General features: G+C 37.3%; 1 protein-coding gene across 3 annotated transcripts; it reads left to right on the top strand.

The window, feature by feature from the left end:
- The first annotated feature begins 1,909 nt into the window (after positions 1-1,909).
- On the top strand, positions 1,910-19,753 carry mylk5 (myosin, light chain kinase 5). 3 transcript variants are annotated; one of them, XM_084414696.1, is made up of 17 exons: positions 1,910-2,206; positions 8,172-8,321; positions 9,435-9,587; positions 9,838-10,041; positions 10,893-10,928; positions 12,194-12,318; positions 12,409-12,562; positions 14,313-14,621; positions 14,862-14,958; positions 15,364-15,567; positions 15,731-15,948; positions 16,760-16,883; positions 16,982-17,134; positions 17,219-17,351; positions 18,201-18,285; positions 18,468-18,590; positions 18,683-19,753. In XM_084414696.1, exons 1-17 carry the CDS (start codon positions 2,050-2,052, stop codon positions 18,886-18,888), a joined length of 2,631 nt encoding a protein of 876 aa, XP_084270822.1. In that variant the 5' UTR covers positions 1,910-2,049; the 3' UTR covers positions 18,889-19,753. The 3 variants fall into 3 exon arrangements, with proteins under 3 accessions (XP_084270822.1, XP_084270821.1, XP_084270823.1); XM_084414695.1 differs by having other exon boundaries at positions 14,859-14,958; XM_084414697.1 differs by having other exon boundaries at positions 2,035-2,206; positions 8,168-8,321.
- The last annotated feature ends 4,175 nt before the right edge of the window (positions 19,754-23,928 follow it).

Here is a 23,928-nt window from a genome sequence, read left to right as displayed (position 1 = left end):
GTGATTGCTTTTCAAAATTATGTGGTCACATGACCAATTTCTTCTATGGTTTTCCAGAAACAAGGGGTGGAACTACTTCCCCCCTGGCACAAATCACCCCACTCTCCCCTACTGTTATCTATACGCTAGTGTGCTCCAAAGCAATGACAAAATTTGCATTTAGGAGACCAAACCCAACGTTGAAAATGAAAATCAGGTTGATGTCAGAATCCAACATCAGATTGACGCTAATCTCCAGCGTCGGTGTAACGGTCATCAGCTGGAGTGCCCTTGAGAGCCACCTGAGGGCACTCCACATCAGACTATCATTATTCACTCACTACTACAATTCCCATAATTCACTGCCCGGACTCATCATTCCTGATTATCACATTCACCTGTGTCTCATTATATTGTTTAGTTCACCCCATATAAGCCTGGTTCACCTCATCATTCCCTGCGAAGTCTTGTACGTTATTCCACTGCATTTCTGAGCATTTCCTTTGTTGTTGTTGTTATTCCTGGTTCTTGATCTCTGCCCGTGTCCTGGTTTTCCTGTTTCTGCCTCACCCTCTGGATTTGTCTGTTTGTCGGATTGCCTGCCTGTGTATGACCTTTGCCTGGATTTTGATTACGATTCTGTTTAACCCTTTAAATAAAACTGCATTTGGATCTTCTACCCTCGTGTCTCGGAGCAGTACGTAACAGTCGGACAGACGTTGTACTGTGGTTGAAAATGAAAATCGGGTTGACATCAGAAACCAACATCAGTCGGGTTCTGACATCAACCCGACTTTCGTTTGCAACCAAAATCCAACGTTGGATGCTGACGTCAAACCGACGTCGGTTTCTGACGTCAACCCGACTTTCGTTTCCAACCAAAATGCAACCCCTGCAACCAAAATCATCTCCTGACTGACGTTACAACTTTCTACTCAAGGACCTTGACAGAAATGTATAGTGGAGTAAAAAGTACAATATTTGTCTTTCAAATGTAGTGAAGTTAAAGTAAAAAGTTTCCAGGAAAAATAATACTCAAGTAAAGTACAGATACTCAAAAAGTGTACTTAAGTACAGTATTCAAGTAGATGTACTTTGTTACTGTCCACCTAAATTGATATTCTTCATTCAGTGATTCAATGATGCATTAAATTAATCAAAAGTGACATTTATGCTGTTCCAAAACTTTCTATTCATCCAAAAAAAAATCTGAATGATTTCAGAAGGATCATGTGACTGAAGTAATGATGCTGAAAATGCAGCTTTGCAAACACAGGAATAAATTACATTTTAAAATATATTCAAATAGAAAACAGTTATTTTAAATTGTAATAATATTTCACAATATTACTATTAATATTAGATTTTTTTTTTTTGATTTTTTACTGTTTTTGATCAAATAAAAGCCGTCTCGGTGAGCATAAGAGACTTCTTGAAATGTTCTTGAATTTGCAGACTAAATGGCACAGATTCGAAACAATCAAGCACAGTTTTCCTTTCAATGAAAACGAACACACAACCAAAGTTCAACTGATAACAAGGCAGTAATTACAGAAGGAAAAGGAATGGGGAATGCCTGACCTTTGATTCAGTTTTTAATCTGTTATTTGTCTATCTTTGTCTCCCTTTTCACACAGACAGATTTAAATAAACATCACTGACATGACACAATATAGTCTACTGTTCCAAAGTATTAATGAACATTACATGCACATAACATGTTCTCTCTTATCACCCACTCTATGTTTCTCTCTCTCTTTCTCTTACCATAGCCACAGTGTGTGAAAAGAAACTGTGTTAAAAATATATGGTGAAATGGTGTGATAGTTGCGGGTGAGGTCTGAGAGGAGGTGCTGAGTCTAACCCAGCAAGAGGACAATCTCCTGCAGAACGAATGAATGAGGCTTCAGTGGTGGGGAGGAGTCAGAGACTAAAGAAAGAACGCAGAGAACAACACAGGTCAGAGGACATGTGTGTGTGTGTAGCAGACACAGGAAAATACGAGGCGTTTGATAAGAAAGCTGGGAAATGACTTGGATTTTATGAAACGGGTTTATACTGAGAGGAGAAATGAGTATCACTGATGGGAAGACACGTTATGTGTCCACTTTCAGGATACAGCTGTCAGGCTCCCAGTCAAAGGCGGCCAGTGAACAAGGGTCCCAACCCAAACACATAACTACAATCAACACAGCCGTGAAGAAGCCTGAGGAGACACTCAGCACAGGCAAGTCCGCAAACTTCTTGAATCTTGCATTTGCACACAAGTGTTTGTGAGTGTGTCTGCCAGTATTTGCATACTCCAGAGAGCTTATTTGTGTTTCTGTATATGGGTTTGGGCAAGTTGGTTAGATGTTTGCATTTTAAAACATGTTGAGGTTAACATGACCTTTATTTGTGGTTAGATGCGTGATCTTTGCAGGAAGTATTGTTCTTAAGACAATCCCTCTATAGAGTCGTCATGGTTAATAATTTTAACAGTCATCTGAGAATGATAGGCACTTTGTTTTCACTTTCACTCCATTTGGATTGTAATCTCAGGTGATTGGGAGTTCACTGCACAACTGCATTCAGCCAGATTTAGACGGGGAAATCTTGTACATTTTTATGTGACAAATAGGACATCATAATACCTGCCTGAAAGGATTGTTGTTTTTTTCACTACCAGGCTGACTTCTGATAAAGATATTTACTTATTAGAGTACTCTACTCCACCAGTTACTATACAATCTAGTGTTTGTGATATTCTGATATATATAGTGGGGTCCAAAACTTTGAGACCACTAGTGGAAATGCTTTGCACAATTTTGCCTTTTTTTTCTAAATTAATAAAATGTTTAATTAAAAAACTACCAGCAAAACATTTTAAGTGTAACGTTTAAATTATTCCAATGTGCATTTCAAATTATCACTTTCTGGAGAGAAAAAAACCCCTAATGGATCTATTTCTACTTGGTCTAAACCTGTGGTTCTCAATCTTTTCGATTTGTGCTAAATAATATTTGAAGACCATATAATCATATAATGATCATATAATAATCATATAATAATCATATGATCATATAAGCCATGATATTTTCTGCTGTAATTATTTTTATTAACAGAAACTGGGAATTAAAGGTATAGTGGAGGATTTTCCCGAATTTTAGAAAAGAACCGCCCTCTCCACTTTTTGAAAAAATGCACATGCGCAACACTCTACCTGCTCCCGAGAGGGAACGCCTATTAAACGTGTGCACGAGAGAGCATGCACGAGCCTAGTTCTCCTCGTGCACGCTCTATTTACAAGTTGCTGTCGGTGTGTGACTTGTGCCAGGGCTAGCATCGCTAATCATAGCTTACATTAACTTTTACTAGCAGTGATTTTAAATGGATTTCTCCAAATAGCATGCCAAACTTTACCTGTCAAGTAGAAACTTCGCGACTGAGGCATCAGTGGGAAGCCCAACCTGTGTTTTGAGCGCACGCCATCGTGTGAATCGTGTGCACGAGCACGTACGACGGCCTTACGTAAACATATCACCAGAATGATTGACACTTAGGAGGACCAATAGTCTTGATGACCCACCCGGAAAAAGAAAATCCTCCGCTATACCTTTAATTAACCACAATTATTCTTGTTATTCCAGAAGTTTCGAGAACTGTACATTCTTTAACAAAACAACAGTTGAAGGAAATAGAGGTTTGTTGAAGGTTTGTCGATCTACTCACGGCCCCGATATATGCAAAGTTCTTTTTCGTTCTTCGCTTAGGGGTAAAACGAAATTCGAAATACATGAGCAGCGATATACTATTAGCGATCATCTGACGCTTAGATGAAAATGTAAATATGTGCAGCGCGCTTTCCTCTCAATAACAAAATAAACGCACAACAAAATTGATAAAACAGCAAGCATTTTATAAATAAAGCATCTGATCATAGCAACGTGGATATGTTTGCACGAGCTCTGCAATTCGGCACTCTAGTAATGTTACGTCACGTTTATTTATATAGCACTTTATACAAAAGATTGCTTAAAATCAAGCATTAAGCCGTATTAAACATGAAAAACAGTGTCAGAGTCTCGTTTCATCAGAAGTACAACTTCATTTTGTTCATGTTTTCACTCGTGGACGTCTGATGAACCGGAAAATTAACCAGAAAAGATTTCCGCGTGAAAGAAGGCGGAGCCTCCGCGCACACCTACTTATAATGTAATCGTCACAGACCAATGGTAGTACACAAAGATGTTTACCAGCCGTAGCAAACTTTTCCCCGGCCCCCTGGTTGAGAACCATGGATCTAATCCATATAAACTACTTTTGGTCTCTTATTAGGTATCCATACCTAATTTGTCGGGTTGATTTAATCAGATTAAATAAAAAAATTAAGAAACATAAAACCAGTTCATTTAGATGTAACAACATGAATTACATTTTAATCTCTTTTTTATTTCTTCTTAATTTTACACCCTAACTTTACTTCTGTTTCAAAATAAACGTTCCTAAACCGTTCTGTGTATTTCCAGGTTTAAAATGGTCTCAGACTTTTGAACCCCACCAAATCTTATCTTCCTCAGGATGCAAATTACTGACCAGGCAAGAGGTCACTATTAGCAGGAAATTCCTTCCATGCTAATTTGAACACCAGGCTTTTATTTTGTGTTTCATGCACTGGCTTGTGTGGGACATGTACTGTATGTTTGATGGTACTGCTACTCTCTTCTGAACTGCATTTTAACATTAGTTGAACACTAGTTTACGATTGCACGATTACAACACTAGTTCCTTCCTTTCATTTCTTAGATCTTATCACCTGATACATGACAGTCACAGTACAAAGAATGAAACTAAAAACATTTCAGTTTGTTCTTCTCAGAATTGGAGTCACCATTTTATTTTTTCGACAGTCCCGTAACAACCAGTAAAAAAATGCTTGTTTGCATGAACAAACAAGGATTACTTTAGGCCAGATCAAATGACCATGTGATCTACCAGGTCAGTGAGAACAAAAGTGTTTGGTCCATTGTTAAGACAGGAGGACTAGAATAACTAGTTCTTTTAATCGAAATTACATGCTATGTGTCCCTTGACTAAATGACATTAAAAAGACAAAAATACAAAAGAGGCCATTCACATTGTAAAGTTACTATGTTCAAACACATTCTTTTGATAGGTTAATTGTATTATACAAGGCTCCACCCAATGCCTTGTACAAAAGTTAAGTGATGGTATTTTAAACAGAAACAAGTTTGTTGGAGGAGTGTCAGATGAGATCACACTTTGGTCTGATTTCAGTCCGCTTTTATGAGTTACAACAAATTTTGTTAGTTATATTTGTCTTTTGTTGATCATTTTTTATCAAAAGTTTCTGTTGCTTTTTGCCATTCTTATGTGGCATGTAAAATAAGCACTGTTTCTAGACAGAAGGTGTGATGGCGAGGATGTTAAGAGATACAGCAGCTGTTTACTGAAACACATCTCTTCATTTATACAAGCCTGGTTTCTTCCTGTGTGAACTTATTGTTAAACACAGTATACATGATTCAGGTTTAATATTAAGCTCTTGTTTATTACAGCAAAAAACAATGTTCTTAATCAGTATTTTGATCTTGTTTTGCAGTAAAAATGTGACCCTGGATCACAAAACCAGTCGCACGGGTATATCTGTGGCAATAGCCAACAATACATTCAAAATTATAAAAATATTTTTCTTTTATGCCAAAAATCATTAGGTTATTAAGTAAAGATCATGTTCCATGAAGATATTTTGTACATTTCCTACTGTAAATATATAAAATATTTATTTTTGTGAGTGAATGGACCATAATTGCGAACATAAACGGACAAATTTTAAGGCAATTTTCTCAATGTTTAGATTTTTTTGCACCCTCAGAGTCCAGATTTTCACATTGTTGTATCTCTGGCAAATATTGTTCTATCATATCAAACCATACATCAATTGAAAGCTTATTTATTCAGCTTTCATATGATGTATAAATCTCAATTTCAGAAAATTTACCCATGTGACTGGTTTTGCGGTCCAGGGTCACAAATATCTAAACTTCATTAAAACAAGATAAACAAATTCACTCGTATAAGATAACAAGCTTAAGGCATTAAAATCATGAAATAACATGTGCATATAACTGCTTCAAATTAAATGAATTATTACTAAATAAATACCTATTTTTTCCTATTTAGTAATGCATAAAACATGCTGACAACAATGTGCAGCCGGAACGGAAAAGAGCAGAGAAGTGCAAGCATATTACTTTTAAGCAATATCACACTCAAGAGTCCTGATATATTCAGACAAACAGCACGATTGTGAGTGTGATATTGCATTTATGCAATACCTCAAACAAGTTATATTGAGAAACTTACATTTTTAACATGATATTGGCTACTTTGTCTATTTTTGCTCCACCAACCAAATTTTTTCCAAATGAAGCCAGAGTCTCTAAACAACAAAGAGCAGTGGCGTTCCTCAATGAATTAGTGCTTTTGAATGAATCGGTTGAGGGAATGATTTAATGATTTTACTCATAAAATGAGGTTTGTTCAACTTCAAGCAGAGCTACGCAGACCGATCGGTGTATGACATCAAAGTACCCCGACGAGAGCAGTTTGAAAGCATATGGAGCCGTCTGCTTTCTAATTGCTCTCGCTGTAGGCTACTTCGAAGTCATACACCGATCGGTCTGTGCAGAGCCGCTTCACACCTATTGTTAAAGGTGAACTAAGTAACTTTTTTACCTTAACTGAACAGCTTCGGAGTCATTGGAATGGTTATATTACTTTTTTCGGGTTGAATGGTGGTCGTTTCGCACCCCCCTGGTGCCCGTGAGCGGAAAATTCGCACTTGCAACTTTGAGACGGCGGGCCGCCGGCAGCCGCGGCAGGAAGTATCGCGTGATATCAGGTCTCGCGATGTAAACAATTGCTTTACGGCCAAAAGAAATCTGCTCAAATACTGTCATTATTGCGCTCCCTCACGCTGTCCGAACCCGAAGGAAGAAGACGTTTTAAAGAATGTCCCATCTGCTTTGATGTCGTTGATCTACTAGCCTCTGCTGTCTGAGAATCACCAAAGAGTTTTTACAACAGTGTTGTCAAATATCTATTCCGAAGCTGTGGGGGGAGCTCTAGAGAGAAACCTGCGAGCAAAAAGCGAGAATACAGCGAAGAAATCCCGAAGCTACTGAGTGCTGCTTTAAAGGGATAGTTCACTCAAAAATGAAAATTCTGTCATCATTTACTCATCCTCAGGTTGTTCCAAACCTGTAAACATTTCTTTGTTCTGCTGAACAAAAAGGAAGATATTTTAAAGAAAGTTTGTAACCAGGCCGTTTTTTAGGGCACCACTGACTTCTATAGTAGGAAATGAAATACTATGGAAGTCAATGGTGCCCCAGAACTCATCAGTTTCCCACATTCTTCAAAATATTTTCATTTGTGTTCAACAGAACAAAAAAATGTATAGAGGTTTGGAACAACCTGAGGGGGAGTAAACAATGACAGAATTTTCAGTTTTGGGTGAACTATCCCTTTAAGTACCTGAATGAATCGGTGTGTTTGAATGAATCAGTTAAAGGCACATGCAAGATTTGTACCTTAATATAACAGCTTCGAAATCATTTCGATGGTAAACGAACTCGTAGTAGGGCGAATCATCCCGATAGCAAAGCGGGGGGGACACCGCTGGCAAAACCAGCAATGCAGGTTTGAGAGGTGGAGCCCCGACAAATATCGCGAGAATCACGACTTGCTTTACGGCACGACATATGAAGCAGCCTCTATGGAAGACACTAGCACGCATTTCAGACGTGAATCATGGCAGAGTCGACGAAGAAAATGAAGAAAGAAAGCACGGTTGGAAGAGTGCAGAGACGGCTCTGCGTGAGTGGTATTTACGACAGTAACGTTAAATACAAGTACTCCACACCGACTCTAGGGGTCGCTGTTTGAGAAAAACGGACACTGCATAGTGTGCCTTTAAATTAATGATATAATGACTCACTCAAGAAGACTTGCACCCGACTGGTAAGGATGTAATCAACAAAAGACTGACTTGAACACGCAAATTCAGACAGTGTGATACAAACAGTGAAAAGTCCCAGTGCTGTTGGAGCAAATTTGAGAACTGTACTATATTGTTGTATAATAAATATCTGCAACTAATCTCATTCTTCTTTGCTCTGTCAAGCTAGAGAGTGGTAAACACAGCCATACAAGGGACCAGGATCCACCTCTTTTCACTGAACCCCTCGAGGACTGTATCGTGGATGAAGGAAATGACATCAAACTGAAAGGGACTATCACAGGGAGCCAGCCAATCAACGTTTCCTGGCTTCATAATGGTGAGTCCAGGATTTTTTATTTTTTTATTCTTAAAGGAGCCGTATGTAAGATTGTGGCCAAAACTGGTACTGCAATCACTTTTAAATTACTGTAGAGCGGTGTATCCCCTCCCCCTCCCCCCTGACTCGAGGTTGCCAGATAGGCTGCAGGATCAGCGTGAACGTTTGTAGCTGCAGCTGTGGTAACTAGAGCTGAGCTGGCAACCCGGATGCTGAAACACTACTGACTTTGTGATTGGTAGATAGGTGGAGGGCGGCGCTTCAGGCCAAAACACAACATGACAACATCAACATCAGTTGAGGGCTGCAACTTCACTTTTTAAATGACAATATCCTGGCCGTACTACTGTTGTCAGTGATATAAGTATTTGAAATGAACATGATTTCTTAATGTCTAGTGACATATCAGGCCCATTTTATGATTAATTGAAATACATTTCTTACATACAGCTCTTTTAAAGGGATAGTTCACCCAAAAATGAAAATTCTGTCATCATTTACTCACCCTCAAGTTGTTCCAAACCTGTATGAGTTTCTTTGTTCTGCTGAACACAAAGGAAGATATTTGGAAGAATGTCTGTAACCAAACAGATCTCGGTCCCCATTGACTACCATAGTATATTTTTTTTCCTACTATGGTAGTCAATGGGGACCGAGATCTGTTGATTACAAACATTCTTCCAAATATCTTCCTTTGTGTTCAGCAGAACAAATAAACTCATACAGGTTTGGAACAACTTGAGGGTGAGTAAATGATGACAGAATTTTCATTTTTGGGTGAACTATCCCTTTAATACTGATTTTGCTACTGTAGTCTGGGTAAGAATCTGTACACTCTAAACTGAAGATAATTATGTTTTCATATGCAAGTTCCTCTTCCTTACTTGACATTGTACATGTCAAAAGCGTCAGTATATGATGCCCTAGGATGAGAATGCGTTGTTTAAATTGTTCAGTAAATTAAACAATGAAATATCAAGAAAGTCATATCAATTACATGCATACAGAAATTGTTTTATTTAATTTAAATTTAAACTTTGATGACTCAATTCTTAATGCCACAAAGTCACCCCTTCTCTTTTTTTCTGTCCATTTGTACCATAAACGTTTTAGGTGAGTTTGTGCTGTTTGGTAAATCCTCATTTGTGGGAAGAGAGGTGAGTTTGGTAGTTAAGGAATGTCTCCCGGAGGATGCTGGGGCTTACACTTGTGTGGCCGAAAACACAGCAGGAAAAACATCCAGCAGTGCAGCAGTGTGTGTGAGAGGCAAGTATGTATAGTATATTCAACTTTAGTCTAAAGTGTATACTGTGTAGTATATATTTCTACAAGAGCATTGAATGTCTATTTAAAAGTATGGGTTTGCTGGGCTGGATTGGGGGCAGTTAACATTACTACAGCAGCACTGTAAGAGGTAGAAGTGTGCAGGTGTTTCTGTTTACATCATATACAGAAGATTGATTATCAATGTTATAACTCTTTTTTTCTCTCACTCATTCTAACAAATCAACTGTAGACTATGAAACAATTGCTGGGATGCATAACGAGATGACCCAAACATCTCACTCACATCCTAATTCTTCTCACCCTCACACTCCTGATATTGTAAACGGGGTCTTAACCTCTAGCCAAAATGTCCCAGATGACATCAGTGTTTTTAAAGGCCCACAGTCGCCCCAGACAGGAAGTCCTATAACAAGCCCTCCAGCACTCAAAAGAGGTATGTCACAAACAATGGCCCTACCCATGAATTAATCTCAAAGATTAAAGTGTATAGGACATGTCATTTAATACATGGAACATTTTTGGTTCCTTCGAAGCTTCCATGTCATTGTCATTAGGGTGGTGTCACTTCCTAAACTACATCTAAAGCGATTTTAAAAAGCACTTTAATTTATCACATTAGAAATCCAATTATTCCATTAATTATTATACATAGCTCATATATTATATTATATGCTCAGTATATTTAATTTTTACTCATAATGTATATAGACGATATAATATTTCTTTAAAAATATAAATATATAATAATAAAGGTAACACTTCACAATTAGGTCTCATTTGTTAACATTAGTTAATGCATTAGCTAACATGAACCAACAATTAACAACACTAATACAGCATTTATTAATCTCTGTTAAAAAAAAATGGCATTGCTCATGTTAGTTCACAGTGCATAACCTAATGTTAACAAATACTTTTGACTTTAAAGTATAAATAAATGTTGAAATTAGCTTTAACTATGATTAGTAAATGCTGTAGAAGTATTGTTCATTGTTAGTTGATGTTAACTAATGTAATTAATGTAACATGAAACCTGTCCATATAGTGTTAGGATAATATATTATATAAAAGGACTATTTTCTAACATACTTATGGTGTTGTCATCTAAAGCATTTCCTCTTTAATCAACTGAATGTTTTTCATAGACACACATACTTGGATCACTTGACTCCTCCCTTATATGATAGGCAAAGCTAATGCTATCAATGCTCTTTAACACAAATGTACCTGCACACACACCTGATTCTTTACATATTTGTGTGTTATCTCTGTGTCATGTTACAGAGGTGCTTGTCAAAAGGAGAAGCAGCTCAGGTACAGGTAAGACCATCAGCATGTCTGTCTTCCATTTTCAGTTATACTTTTGCATCTTTTTTGCTTCTTGGTGAAATATTTACTTGTTCTTTTCTGAATTTCAGTGAAGATCTTTTCTTTCCTTCCTCATTTCTTAAAGGCATTCTGATTTATAGCCTCCCACACCCACACCTGCTTTGCTTTTCTTAATATTCTAATAACACTATGTCTTTTAAAGCTTTTTTTTTGTCTGGAATTGCGAGTTAAAGTGTAACCACCGTGACCTGCTTCAAAAAAGGAGTCGTTTGCTTTGAGTGGCTGTGTTTCACTCTGCTGATCTTAACTTCTAGATCGACTGGCTCTTCCAGGGGCTGTTAGTGTTGTATACAAAATAACATGAAGCTGAATACAGTCTTTTGTGTCCTGGCTACTAATGTTCATCTTAAGAATGACTTTATTCTTTTTAAATACAGTAATCCTTGTTGTCCATAGCAATTTTCTTTGATAAAACCTACCATTAAACATCAACTTTTGTCTTAGATTGTGTATTTATACCTTACAGACAGATAATCAGTTTGAGGATCCCAAACTTAGACTGAGGTATAAAAATAGGAATTTGACAGTTTATAAGCATCACTTCAACATGTTATCAGCATTTTCTTTGGTACTTCTGTTTGTAACTGGGCTATGCACAGAAGCACTGAATAATGAATGTTTTCTTTAGGTCTTTTGGTCTTTCATGTAAAACACTCTGCTAATCATGCGGTTAGATCAGGCTTTTATCAAGCCAGTCAAGTTCATTTGAGTGTTGATTTGAATAATTGCAGTAATGGTGGCAGAGCTAAACGCCTGTAAAAACGATTATAATATAAAATCTTAATATCTGAATTGTGTGAAAAAAAGTGTCATCTGGTTTTCTGTTAGAATAGTGTTTGGAGTGAAAGCCACTTCTGCCAGAATGGTGTGAATGTACATTACAATTATTTGTAAATTAATACATTATATGTATAATTATATTACAAATAATTGCAGTAGTATATAGATATTTTTCAAATGAAGCTGTGTTTACAATTGTCTTATTTGACTATTTTTATTCATTATTAAGAATATTATAATATACACAACTGAGACAATTATAAGCATATTACAATGGATTTTAACTTTATATAAAAATCTGAGAAGTAAAAGACTTAAGCAAAAGTCACCCTTTGCTCTCCATTTAATCTCATTGCTGTCTAGGAAAAACAATTGAGATATTTTTGATTTTCTTTCTCATGGGCTGGTGTTTACAGCACCTGTGCAGTTTGTAGATTCATTAGATCGGCTGGAGGTGCATGTTGGAGAGACGGCCCGTTTGACGTCTTTCTTCAAAGGCAGCTGTCCTGTTGCATCTTGCTGGGTCTGTAACAAAAAAGAGGTAAATAAGCAAGCACTCACACTAACACAACACAATCCAGACACGTTTCATACTGCATGTTTGGGTGTTTAATTATCTGTCTTTCTGAAGGTGGTGGAAAGCTCCAGGTTTCATATAGAGTCCTGTGATGAAAGCAGTTCTCTGGTGATCTCTGAAGCTCTTCCTGAGGACTCTGGACGTTACACGATATTTGTGCGAGATCGCAAAAGTTCAGCCCAACACACAGTGACCCTGAATGTCATTGGTAAGGTCAGACAGCCAACCCCCACATTGAGTAGTTATTTGGGTTGTGATGCTCAGTTTTTAGTCTATTACTGTAATGTGTATGCTCTGTTTTGGTTCTGTTTTCCCTGTTCCCCTTTGCCTGTGTGCCCTGTCATTGTAAGATGATATATGCTGTGTTCGAAATCGCCCCCTGTACCACATTCACTATTCCCTACATTACTTCACTAATATAGTTCACTTGAAGGAGTGAATGAAAAGGAGTGAGAGAATTTGGATAGTTTTGCATAGTTTGTGCTTGCAGTTTAATAATCATTTGAAACTTAGCAAACTGGAAGCTCCAGTTATAATGAGAAGATTTATCTTGAACTCTGCCATGGAAACTAGCATGTATAAACCTTAATTAAACAATTTAATAATCAATTAAAAATGAATTTATACGATAATACGCTGTAGCCACAGCGGACCAGCGGTTTGAATAATGAATGGATGGATGATTCAGCTGCGGGCGCCATCTTCTGGTCAGATGTGGGAATTTATTCGACATGCGACTCTCACAGTGCACTATGGGTATTCTCTAGCCGCTGAGCTTACATCGGTTGTACACTCGTTATTGCGGTGCATTGTGGGATTGAATGAGTGCACTCGATAATGTCCACTATTGTTTCGGACACCACTACAAATGTCCCCTCAAATAGTGTTTTATTTAAGGGTAGGCTATAGGGTGAAATTTCGGACACAGCCCTAGTTTCCTAGTGTGTGCCAGTTTGTTCCCTTAGTTACTGATTAAGTTCACCTGTTGTTTATTTAGTTACCTCATTTCTCCCTGTGTATTTAAGCCTGTAAGTCTCCATGGTAGTGTTGTCAAAATTACCGACTTGGGTGACAAGGGTACTGAAATTTAAAAAAAGTGACGCTTTGAGCGTTGTTGAGCGGAATCGTAAACACCGGTCCGCTGATAGACGCCTGCTTTCAAATGCTCCCTTTTGTATCTGTGTAAGCGCTCAGTGAAGAGCATCTTTGATGTATATTTACAACATGTTTTTGAAGCGCTGGTCATTGTAACCAATCACAGACATACTTGATGAGTGCGTGAGCACAATGGGCAATCAGAGGTGTTTACGATTCCGCACAACAGCGCTCAAAGCGTCACATCTTTAAAATGTTACCGAAGTCGTTACTTTTGACAACACTAGTGTTGTCTTGCGTTAACTCCAGTGTTTTGTCTTGCGTTAACCTTGCATGTTCGTTTAGTGTTTATTATTCCTGTATTCTCCTGAGTGTCAGTTAATTAAAGAATATAAATACTGAATTCTCCGTCGTAGTGGTTACTGACCAGAAAATCGTAACAATTACGTTATAATAAAAATTTCTTTTTTTTGCTTGAAGACAATAATTCCTGGGTGGTGTAACTGTACAGAGACTGTATGAAACAATACGATAATAAAATAAAATAATATCATTAAAAAGTAAAAAGTTATGTAATGGATTAAACTTTTATTAACAAAGCAAATTTAAAATATTATTTATTTCTAAACTTTGCTTTTTAGCTTTAGATCTTTTTTTTACTTTCTGACTTTTTTAATTAAAATACATCTTGTTCATGTCAAATTGAGTAACCGTACTATAATATGCCAGATATATTCAAGCCTAAAAAGTACATTTACCTTATCAAAATCTCACTTCACATGTAGAATAATTAAATTCAATTTTCATAGAAAATGGTACAAACATTTGATGATGTGATTTGTATTTATGTGTGTTTTATCCAGACCTGCCAGAGCCTCCTGCCTCCTGTCCCTTGGCGTGCGTTCTCTCCCCTCACTCTCTGGTTTTGTCCTGGTCTGGGCCGTCTTACGATGGTGGCAGCGCTGTGACGGGATACGTGGTGGAGGTTCGTGAAAGCCCTGGTGAGACTGACCAGTGGAAAGAGCTCACAGGCCAGTGCAAGAGTACCTCACTCAGGGTGACCTCAGGACTCCAGCCTCAGGGAGAATACTGCTTTCGGGTCAGGGCCTATAACGCTGTGGGCATCAGCGAACCGAGCCAAGAGTCCCAGCCAATCAGGATGGACAACCCAGGTGAGGTTTTTCTGAAATATTATAAAAGTTGATGACTTTTAGTGGTCTTAATGTATCTTTTATGCCGAATCAACCCTTACTGGCTTGTAAATTTAAGCTAATATTTTCTCACAATTTATGGGAACAAGGTCCAGTAACCAGATTGTAAACAGGAAGAATGCATTTAAAGTCATTACCGAAGGGTTGAGGCTTTGAGTTGAGGTCCCATGGTGAATGAAAATATGTTGTCTTTCAAAGCAGAGCCCTGTGACGAGAAACCAGTGGAGTATGTGAATGTCACCATCAACACTGAGAATAAACTTTCTGACCACTATAATGTCCTGGAAAAACTAGGAGTGTAAGTATCCTTAAAAAACGCACACATTCAGCGGGCCTCATAGCTCTCATTCACAGGACAAAACTTCTGAGTGCATACATGTTCCTACAGGCTTACTTGCATCAAAAAGAGAAAACAACCCACACACTTGACCCTGATTCCCAGAAATATGCCTAGATAAATTATCATGTTTACACAAAGACGCTGACTCGAAAAGAAAAATAAGCAGGGTTAAGTTAGAGTCAAGGTTGGTACATTTTGAGTGCAAATTGCATCATCCCTCATAACATGTAATTCATAGATTTAAGAAACATGTTTTCCTGCAAAATATCAAATTCTCTTATCTAATTCTCAAGAACTGGATAAATGGGAAGTTAGGATATAGAGAAACAATGATTTCATACTCCAATTCTGAATCTTCCCCAGAGGGAAGTTTGGCCAGGTGTTTCGGATGACCCATAAGGAGACAGGACGTGTATGCGCTGGAAAGTTCTACAAAGGTCGTCGGACAAAGGAGAGAGAAGCCGCGAGGAAAGAAATAGAGTTAATGAACTTCTTACACCATCCAAAACTGGTGCAGTGTCTCGCCGCATATGATAACAAGGCAGAGATGGTCATGGTGATGGAATAGTGAGTATCTTGCATGCTGGTGTTTTGAAGAGTGCAATGTTTTTAGAACAATATACAGAAATGAGAAATGCCAACAGGGTCAATGCATTAACTTCAATAGCGACAATAGTTTGATCATCACTATTTTGGCACCTAACAGCTGAATCTGTGTCTGTATGTGCAGTGTTGCTTGTGGGGAGCTGTTTGAGCGTATTGTGGATGATAGTTTTGAGCACACAGAAGTGTCTAGTGTGGGCTACATGCGTCAGATTCTGGAGGGGATTCAGTATATGCACCAGCAAAACATCATCCACCTGGACCTCAAACCTGAGAACATCGTCTGTGTGGACAGAACCGGGTTTCAGATCAAAATCATTGACTTTGGACTCGCTAGCAAACTGGGTAGGAATGCACTGATGATACTGTCAACACGACAACACATGTTGTAATAAAATATATAAATTCAAAATGTCCCACTTAAATAATATCCCACTTAAATATTGTTAATATAAGTAAAAATATAAAATAATCCATAATAAATAATAATATTAGCTATAGTGTCATTTAGTTTTAATTTAACTAAATGTCACTATAGCTAATATTATTATTTATTATGGATTATTTTATATTTTTACTTATATTAATATTTTACATTTCGAACATATCTAGACTAGACTTATCATTTAATACCATGTTTTATTTGGAAACGAATGATGGCAATACCAGAACTACTTCGTAGTACCATCTAAATATAACACAAGCAAATATTTCTATGGTAATCTTTCAGTACTATGGTATATAGCGAAGTACAATGTTGTTGACTTTTTACAAGGGATCTCTGAGTAAAATGTTTGCAGGGTTATTATCGTTACCTAAAACTACAACTAAAATATTGAAAACATTTTTGTTAATTAAAAATAAAGCTGAAATAAAATAAAATATCAGAAGGAAAATAACTTAATAATTTACCTTGACAACTAACTGAAATAAGTTTAAGTTGAAATAAAATAATAATTATAAAATAATAATAACTGGAAATAAATAAAAACTAAAAATGGAATAAATATTTTTTATTTTTCATATTTAAAAAACTAATAAAAAGGGGAAAAATCACATAAAATTACTAAAAACTGAAAATAAAAAAAAGCAAATTCAATGTAAAAAAAAAACTATATATATGTATATAACACTGTATGTTTGTTATGTACATTAGATCCCAACACACCCCTGAAGGTGATGCATGGCACTCCAGAATTTGTTGCTCCAGAAGTCATCAATTTTGAGGCTGTCGGTCCGGCCACTGACATGTGGAGCATTGGTGTCATCTGCTACATCCTGTGAGCTCAAACACTGCCAGTCACTTAAGCGCTTGTTGCCCCCTTCTGGTGAATCATGCCATTACATTTAATCTGATTCTGATTTGGTCCTCTTGTAGGTTGAGCGGTGAATCTCCATTCCAGGGTGAAAGTGACACAGAGACTCTGGCTCTCGTGACAGCAGCGAAGTGGGAGTTTGACGAGGAGAGCTTTGAAGATATCACAGACCTGGCAAAGGATTTCATTAGCTCTCTGCTCAGCAAAGATGTCAGGTGCTTTATCCTTCACTTCCCTTACACACATCATACAGATGCGTCCACACAGATTCATAACTGTGCGTTGAACCCTCTTGACAGGCGTAGGATGTCATGTGAAGATGCCATAGCTCATGCCTGGTTGGCATATACGTGTGTAGACAACACCAGCAGCGCCACCAAAAACCTTTCCAAAAACAAGATGAAGAAATTCTTGACCAGGCAGAAGTGGAAGGTAATCTTATCACGAAGTTAACTTCTTTTAAATTTGGTTTGCTAACGTTAACTGCATGATGTTATATGAACAACACCCAGTCAAGTAAGTGAGTTATAAGCACTTTAAAAGTTTGATTGATTTCAGGTGGAATAAAGCAATAGCTGGTCCTTTTCTCCAAGCCGGAGAAAATGATCTCGGTCCACTCCACACCAGAGGGTCCGCGTTGCTCAACCGTTGGATAAAACGTAACTTACGCCTAAATTGGATCATGTGTGCTTTGATAACCAATCACATTACAGCCTTCACGTCATTGAATTCGTTCAGAGTTGTGCAACAGTCAATCATATAGGCTATGTCCGAAATCGCCCCTTATACCCTTAAAAAGGGCACAATTTGAGGGGACAGCGATTTGACATCAGACATCGGTCTAAAAAGAGCAAACATGTTGAAAATTAGCAGATGTTCTGTCGATTCATTCAATTATTAGCTGTTTCCCACAAATGCAGTTAGTAAAGCCTATACTCCATTGACATCCATTTTTTTTTAACGGCTATGGAAAAATACTATGGAATCAACTGTTTGGTTACCCATATTCTTCAAAATATCTTCTTTTATGTTCAGCAGAAGATGATGACAGAATTTTCATTTTTGGGTGAACTATCCTATGATGAGGGAAAATGGGACGGGCGGAAAAATGATATTTCAATGCGTATGTGTACAGTCGCAAACATTTTCTAGAATGTCTCAAACAGATCAGGGTGCTCATCAGTCTTTTTGACCAATTCATTTATTTTAAACAACTAAGAGTCATACGTTAGCGAATTGGACTTCTGTTCTTTCGTTATCATTTTGTTTCTCTGTTTTTAGAAAACAGGCAAAGCTTTGCTGGCTCTGAAGAGGATGGCTATCTTGTCTAAACCAGAGGCTTCTGCAAGCTTGAGCCCTGTAGATGGTGAGAAAGAAATTAAACATGACCAAAAAATCAGTGTGCTTCAGAAACAAGTGTAAAATAAAATACCATAACGCACAATGTCAGCATTTGTGACATCTCTGCCAACTGTGTCTCACTGAAGATGTTAATTGCTCTTTTTATTGCAGTGATAAATTATTATCTTGTTATTATATGTGTTATAGAGACAGATAAAGCAATGCAATCTCTGGAGCTGAAGCTTCAGTGTAAACCTGAGTTCAGCAATACTCCGTCTGACCTGACCGTCCCGCAGGGCTCCAGCGCCCAACTCTCCTGTCTCATCACAGGTTAGGACACACCGATGGATGTCAGCGACCTTCTCCACAGACTTCAGAGCCAGTCTCTCATGAAGTCACGGCTTCTTCTCTTTGTGTTTCAGGTTACCCTGACCCTGAGGTGGTGTGGATGAGGGATGGTGAGCTGCTGGAGTTGCAGGACGGGTGTGTGACGGTGGACTATGAGGAGAATGGCAGCTGCACACTCACCCTAGAGAACATCTCTCTCCACCACAGCGGCCTGTATTCCTGCAAAGCCACTAATGTACTCGGGGAGGCGCTGTGCTCTGCTACACTTACTGTAGAATAAACAGACAGACACATGGATTCATAATGGCACACACAAAACAATCATAAATACAACATACACACACCAGAGAGATTCAAATATACTGATGCAATCAGTGGGGATATAATTGTGAATTCAGTGTTAAAACTGTAAAAAACAAAAAATACATTTATGTTATTGTCATTTATTATGTTTATGAGAATATTATTGGGCGGTTTAATATCATTGGCGATTAATATAAATATCATAACATCACTGACCAATTCATATCAGTGAGCGATGTTTAGCATTGTATGTGACCTCTCAAAATAGATAAAGCTTACACAAAATATTACACCGCTTAATTCCTATCAGAGTCTGTTTGAGTTTAAATAGATTCTGAGAACTCACCCCATCTAAATTCACCCTATTTGTGTTATAAATATATGTTATAGATCTTCTTGTGAATGACTCATCCCTGCATGCCGATAAAAAATGCAGTTTAAAATATCACTGGCGTTCTAAAAGCCTCATACACACTAATCTGAGCCTGTGTTTGTTTCAACTTTAGCAGTCTGGATAGTCTTTCTATTCTTTTGAATCTCTGCTAATGTTATAAACTTTGTTGGAATCCTTAAAACTGCTCTCTGCTCTGATCACAAATTTGGTAGCCAAATGTATGTGTTACTGATCTCAGTGTAAAGGAAACCTTTACACTGCAGGTTTAATGATACATGTTACTGATGCTGTATGTGCAATTTTGACAAAGTAAGGCCATTTTGTGGTCTTATGTATAAGAAATGGGTTTTCAACAGGCTGCATGTCATATGTCATCATTTGTTCCTGTTTAGTCACATTTCCATACGATCTAAACATAATCCAGCAATAAACTGAATTTTCCCTCTTATGTGCCATGGTCATTTTCCTACAATTTGCATCTGCAGTGTACAGGAAAGAAATAAACTACATAGTCTGTCTAAGTAGAGACAGAAGAAAGTCAGTCAAAATGCTGTATTTTGTTCTTCTACATCCCCATGTGAATTGACCTGACCTCCTTTCTTGACCTGGCTTGATGTCAAAGGCCAACAGCACAAGAAGAAGAAGGTCAATATAACCAAAAGATGTGCTTTCCGGCTCATTCTGAACATCTTTCAAACAAAGGTGACTTGTAGCTATGTTATCTTACAGTACCTTCCAGTAACTATCCCTTTGATTCTTCATTAATATGAGAGCAAGTTGGGTGTATGCAGGTGTATTTTTCTTCTGGTCTGGAAATTGTAGTAAAACCACACTAACACCAGATTTAAATAGTGTTTTTACTATAACCATGATATTTGTAGTAAAACCATGGTAGTAAAATGATTCATGATCAATCTGCCCCCAAAATTTGCTGGTCAGCAGAATGAGATTCTGATGGCCCAATCAGGCTTTTTGACTAGTTTAACAAGCAAGGCTTACACGGTCAACCAGCTTCACCAAAAATCATGCTAATACACCAAAACCAGCACTAACCAGCATAAACATGGTTCATACTGGTCTTTTCAGCAGGTTTGTACAGAGTACATGACATGGGGGTGGGAGAACATGATATTGTGGCCACGAATAAAGACTTTGTTCCTACAGCTTATACTAATTTGTTCCCTTGTTTTAATTAAAGGGATACTCATCCTCATGTCATTCCAACTTTAATCTTCGAAAAACAAATTAAGATACTTTTTAATGAAATCTGTGAGGTTTCTGACCCTCAATGGAAAGTCCAAGAACCTAGAACTTTCAAGATCCAAAAAGGTCCTAAAGCCATCATAAATTGAATCTATACACTCTCAGAAACCTAAAGAGTGTACATTAATACCTTAAATATTGGTACCAAAAGTCTACATAGTACCTAAATGTTACATATTAGAACCTTTTTAAAGGGTACTGTCCCAGTGATAGCTTTTGTACCATTTTTATCTGAGAGTGTATGAATCCTAAATGAAATCTAACACAATCGCGCCTCTTGACTTGAATTAAACCACTCAGTTTATACAGATTCGTTTTAATGGAGGGACAGAAACCTCTCAGGTTTCATTCAAAATACCTTAGTTTGTGTTTCGAAGATTAACCAAAATCATACATGTTTGGAACGACATGAGGGTAAGTAAATGATGACAGAATTGTCATTTTTGGGTGAACTATACTTTAAATCACGGTCAGATTGAATAAAATAAAAAACAAAGTGAACAAATTAGCACAACATGGCCACGACTGAACTACAAAAAGCATGTCATGTGCAGGGCTCCGTTGGTTTGTCACATATAATCAAATGATCTTGCTTGAAACAGGTGTATATTTCAAGGCAAAAAAAGTGGGAAATAAGCTGGTTTTGCAAATGGTCATTTGACCCTCTTAATGCAAATTTATCACAGATAATGGATGACAGAAACATCAATCACAAGCTGATGATGGACTATAAAAACCTGCTCCCCCCATCACCAGAGCACCAGCCCTTCCTTCTCCCACGCTGACAAAGAATGGAGATGTGGAAAACTAACACTTCATCTTCCCAGAGCGTAGACGGGAATTTCTCCAACATTTCATCCCACGACCAACTCTGCATAGGATCGTACAACACGATCCTTGATGTCCTAATGCTTGTTGTCAATCTTCCATTAACCCTCTATGTGGTTGCAGAACTATTTCTGAAACAATGTGCAACGTTTTCAAGTCCAGGAAACTCGTCTACCTCTTCCCAGAACGAACTCCTCTTTCTTCATCTGACCTGCAGTCATGTCTTCTATTACGTCAGAGTTGTGCTGAACGTCGTCCAGAACCTAGGTGGAGTGACTGGAATCGGACAGGAATACATTACAGCCTTCCACAGCTGCAGTTTGATTGGAGGATCCTTGTTCTTTGCTGGCATGTCCATAGACTTGTATGTAGCTGTGGCTCATCCTGTAGCCTATGTGAACCAAAAAGCTTCCACAAAGCAAATACAGGCACATATATTCTGTACATTTGTTTGGATGTACATTGTCACCACAGGAATAGTCACAGTCGTTTTTAATATCACAATGTACCATCCGTTGACTATGGCTTCTTTTTGTGCAGCAGTCCCTGTGAGTTTCATCTTTTGTCTGGTTATACTGATCACCTTACATCACTCTGGATCAGGAAAGGGCAGTCAGACGTCAAGACCTGACAAAATCAAACAGACTGCTATTCGGTTCATCTTGACCAGCTTGATTATATTATCAGTTTACTTTCTGCCTCACATCTTTGTACTGATCTACGTATCAGTAAAGAAGGCTGACTGGTTACATCTGCCATGTCAAGCTCTACATCTGATACTGACGGTCCAGATTTCTGAGTTTGTGACACCTCTCATCTTCTTCCTTAACACAGGAAAACTGAATGTGATAGCTAAATATTGTTCAACATTATGTCGCAATATTGGCAACTGAAGGAGAACTGTAAAAATTGGATCCACTTTGTGTGAGTCGTAACTTTTGCATCCACAGTAATATTTTATCCACAGTAATAGACAAAGAAGAAAATGTGTAGATTTACATTAAATGTAACTTTAAAATGAATCCAGTGAGCGAAAACTGTCTGTGTTTGAATAGAAGAGCGTTTTAAGGTTTTAAACACTGTGCGCTTACACTTCTCATCAAAGGTTTGTTAATTATCAGAGAAGCCACATTTTTGCTTGTCTCTACATGTGAAAAATAATAAATAAACCTGATTTTGAAAATTGTCTTGTAAACACATAGAACTTGATATCTGAATTACACTTTTATTCAAAGGTTTGGGGTAATTGTGTGAAATATTATTACAACTTAAAATAACGGTTTTCTACTTGAGTATGTTTTAAGATGTCATTTTTTCCCTGTGATGGTAAAGCTGAATTTTCATCATTACTTCAGTCATCAGTGTCACATGATCCTTCAGAAATCATTCTAATATGATGATTTGCTGCTTAAGAAACATTTCTTATTATTATCAATGTTTGAAAACAGTTGTTCTGCTTAGTAGTGTTGTAGGAATGGTGATCATTTTTATCAGGATTCTTTGATGAATAGAAAGTTAAAAAGAACAGCATTTATTTAACATAGAAATCTTTTGTAACATTATAAACATCTTTACTGCCACTTTTGACCAAATAAGTGCATCCTCGCTGAATAAAAGTATTAATTTCTATCAAAAAGTATTACTGATCCCAAACTATTAAGGGGTATAGTGTAAGTATCCGGAAAACTGAAGCACACATCCACAGACTTTACTAATCAACATCTAGAAATTAGGTAAAATGATATAGGCCCGGTTTCACAGACAGGGCTTAGACTAAGCCAGGATTAGACCATAGATCAATTAGGACATTTAAGTAATTTTTATAAACATGCTTAGAAAAAAACATTACCGATGTGCATCTTAAAACTAAAAAGGCACTGATATATTTTTAAGATAAGTCAGTGCAAGTTTATTTCAGTGGAAACAGCTCAGACTTACATTTAAGTCTAGGACTAGTCTTAAACCCTGTCTGTGAAACCAGGGGATAATGTGACAATCTGTAATTTTCAGATGCTGTAGTCACCCTTTTTTCAGCATTTTTAAACAACTGTGCCATTTCTAGTTCACATTTTAATTGGTCCATCAGTGCAAAAAACTCAATAAACGGGGGGAAAAAAGTAACAAATTGCTAAATTTTAATTTATAAATATTATATGGTCTTCTAATAAATATGGTCAAAAATTTATTAAACTGATAAAAAAATTAGCAACATGATGTTTAATATAGCTTTATATGAAACTTAGTTTATTACACTGCAGGGTCAACTACCCACTGACACTTTATTAAATACATTTTAGATCTGAATCATATGAGATTTAAAAGTTTTAAAAAAGGACCAAGACAATGAGAAGAAAAATGTTTTCAGAGAATGTTTTATTTAGTTTAGCGTCTCATTAACAAATGTTACAGAAAAAAGGGTTACAGTCAATGTTCACTCATAAACATAAGCTCATTGATGCACTGATTGACTATTAATTTAAACATAAATTAAAATTTTCATCTCTGTTAAATACATATAAAGAAGTTTGTGCT

This window comes from Rutilus rutilus, assembly GCF_951802725.1.
Source record: "Rutilus rutilus genome assembly, chromosome: 1".
Taxonomy (NCBI): Eukaryota; Metazoa; Chordata; class Actinopteri; order Cypriniformes; family Leuciscidae; genus Rutilus; species Rutilus rutilus.
The sequence above is the reverse complement of the archived record's forward strand: the minus strand, read 5'-3'. Positions and strand labels throughout refer to the sequence as shown.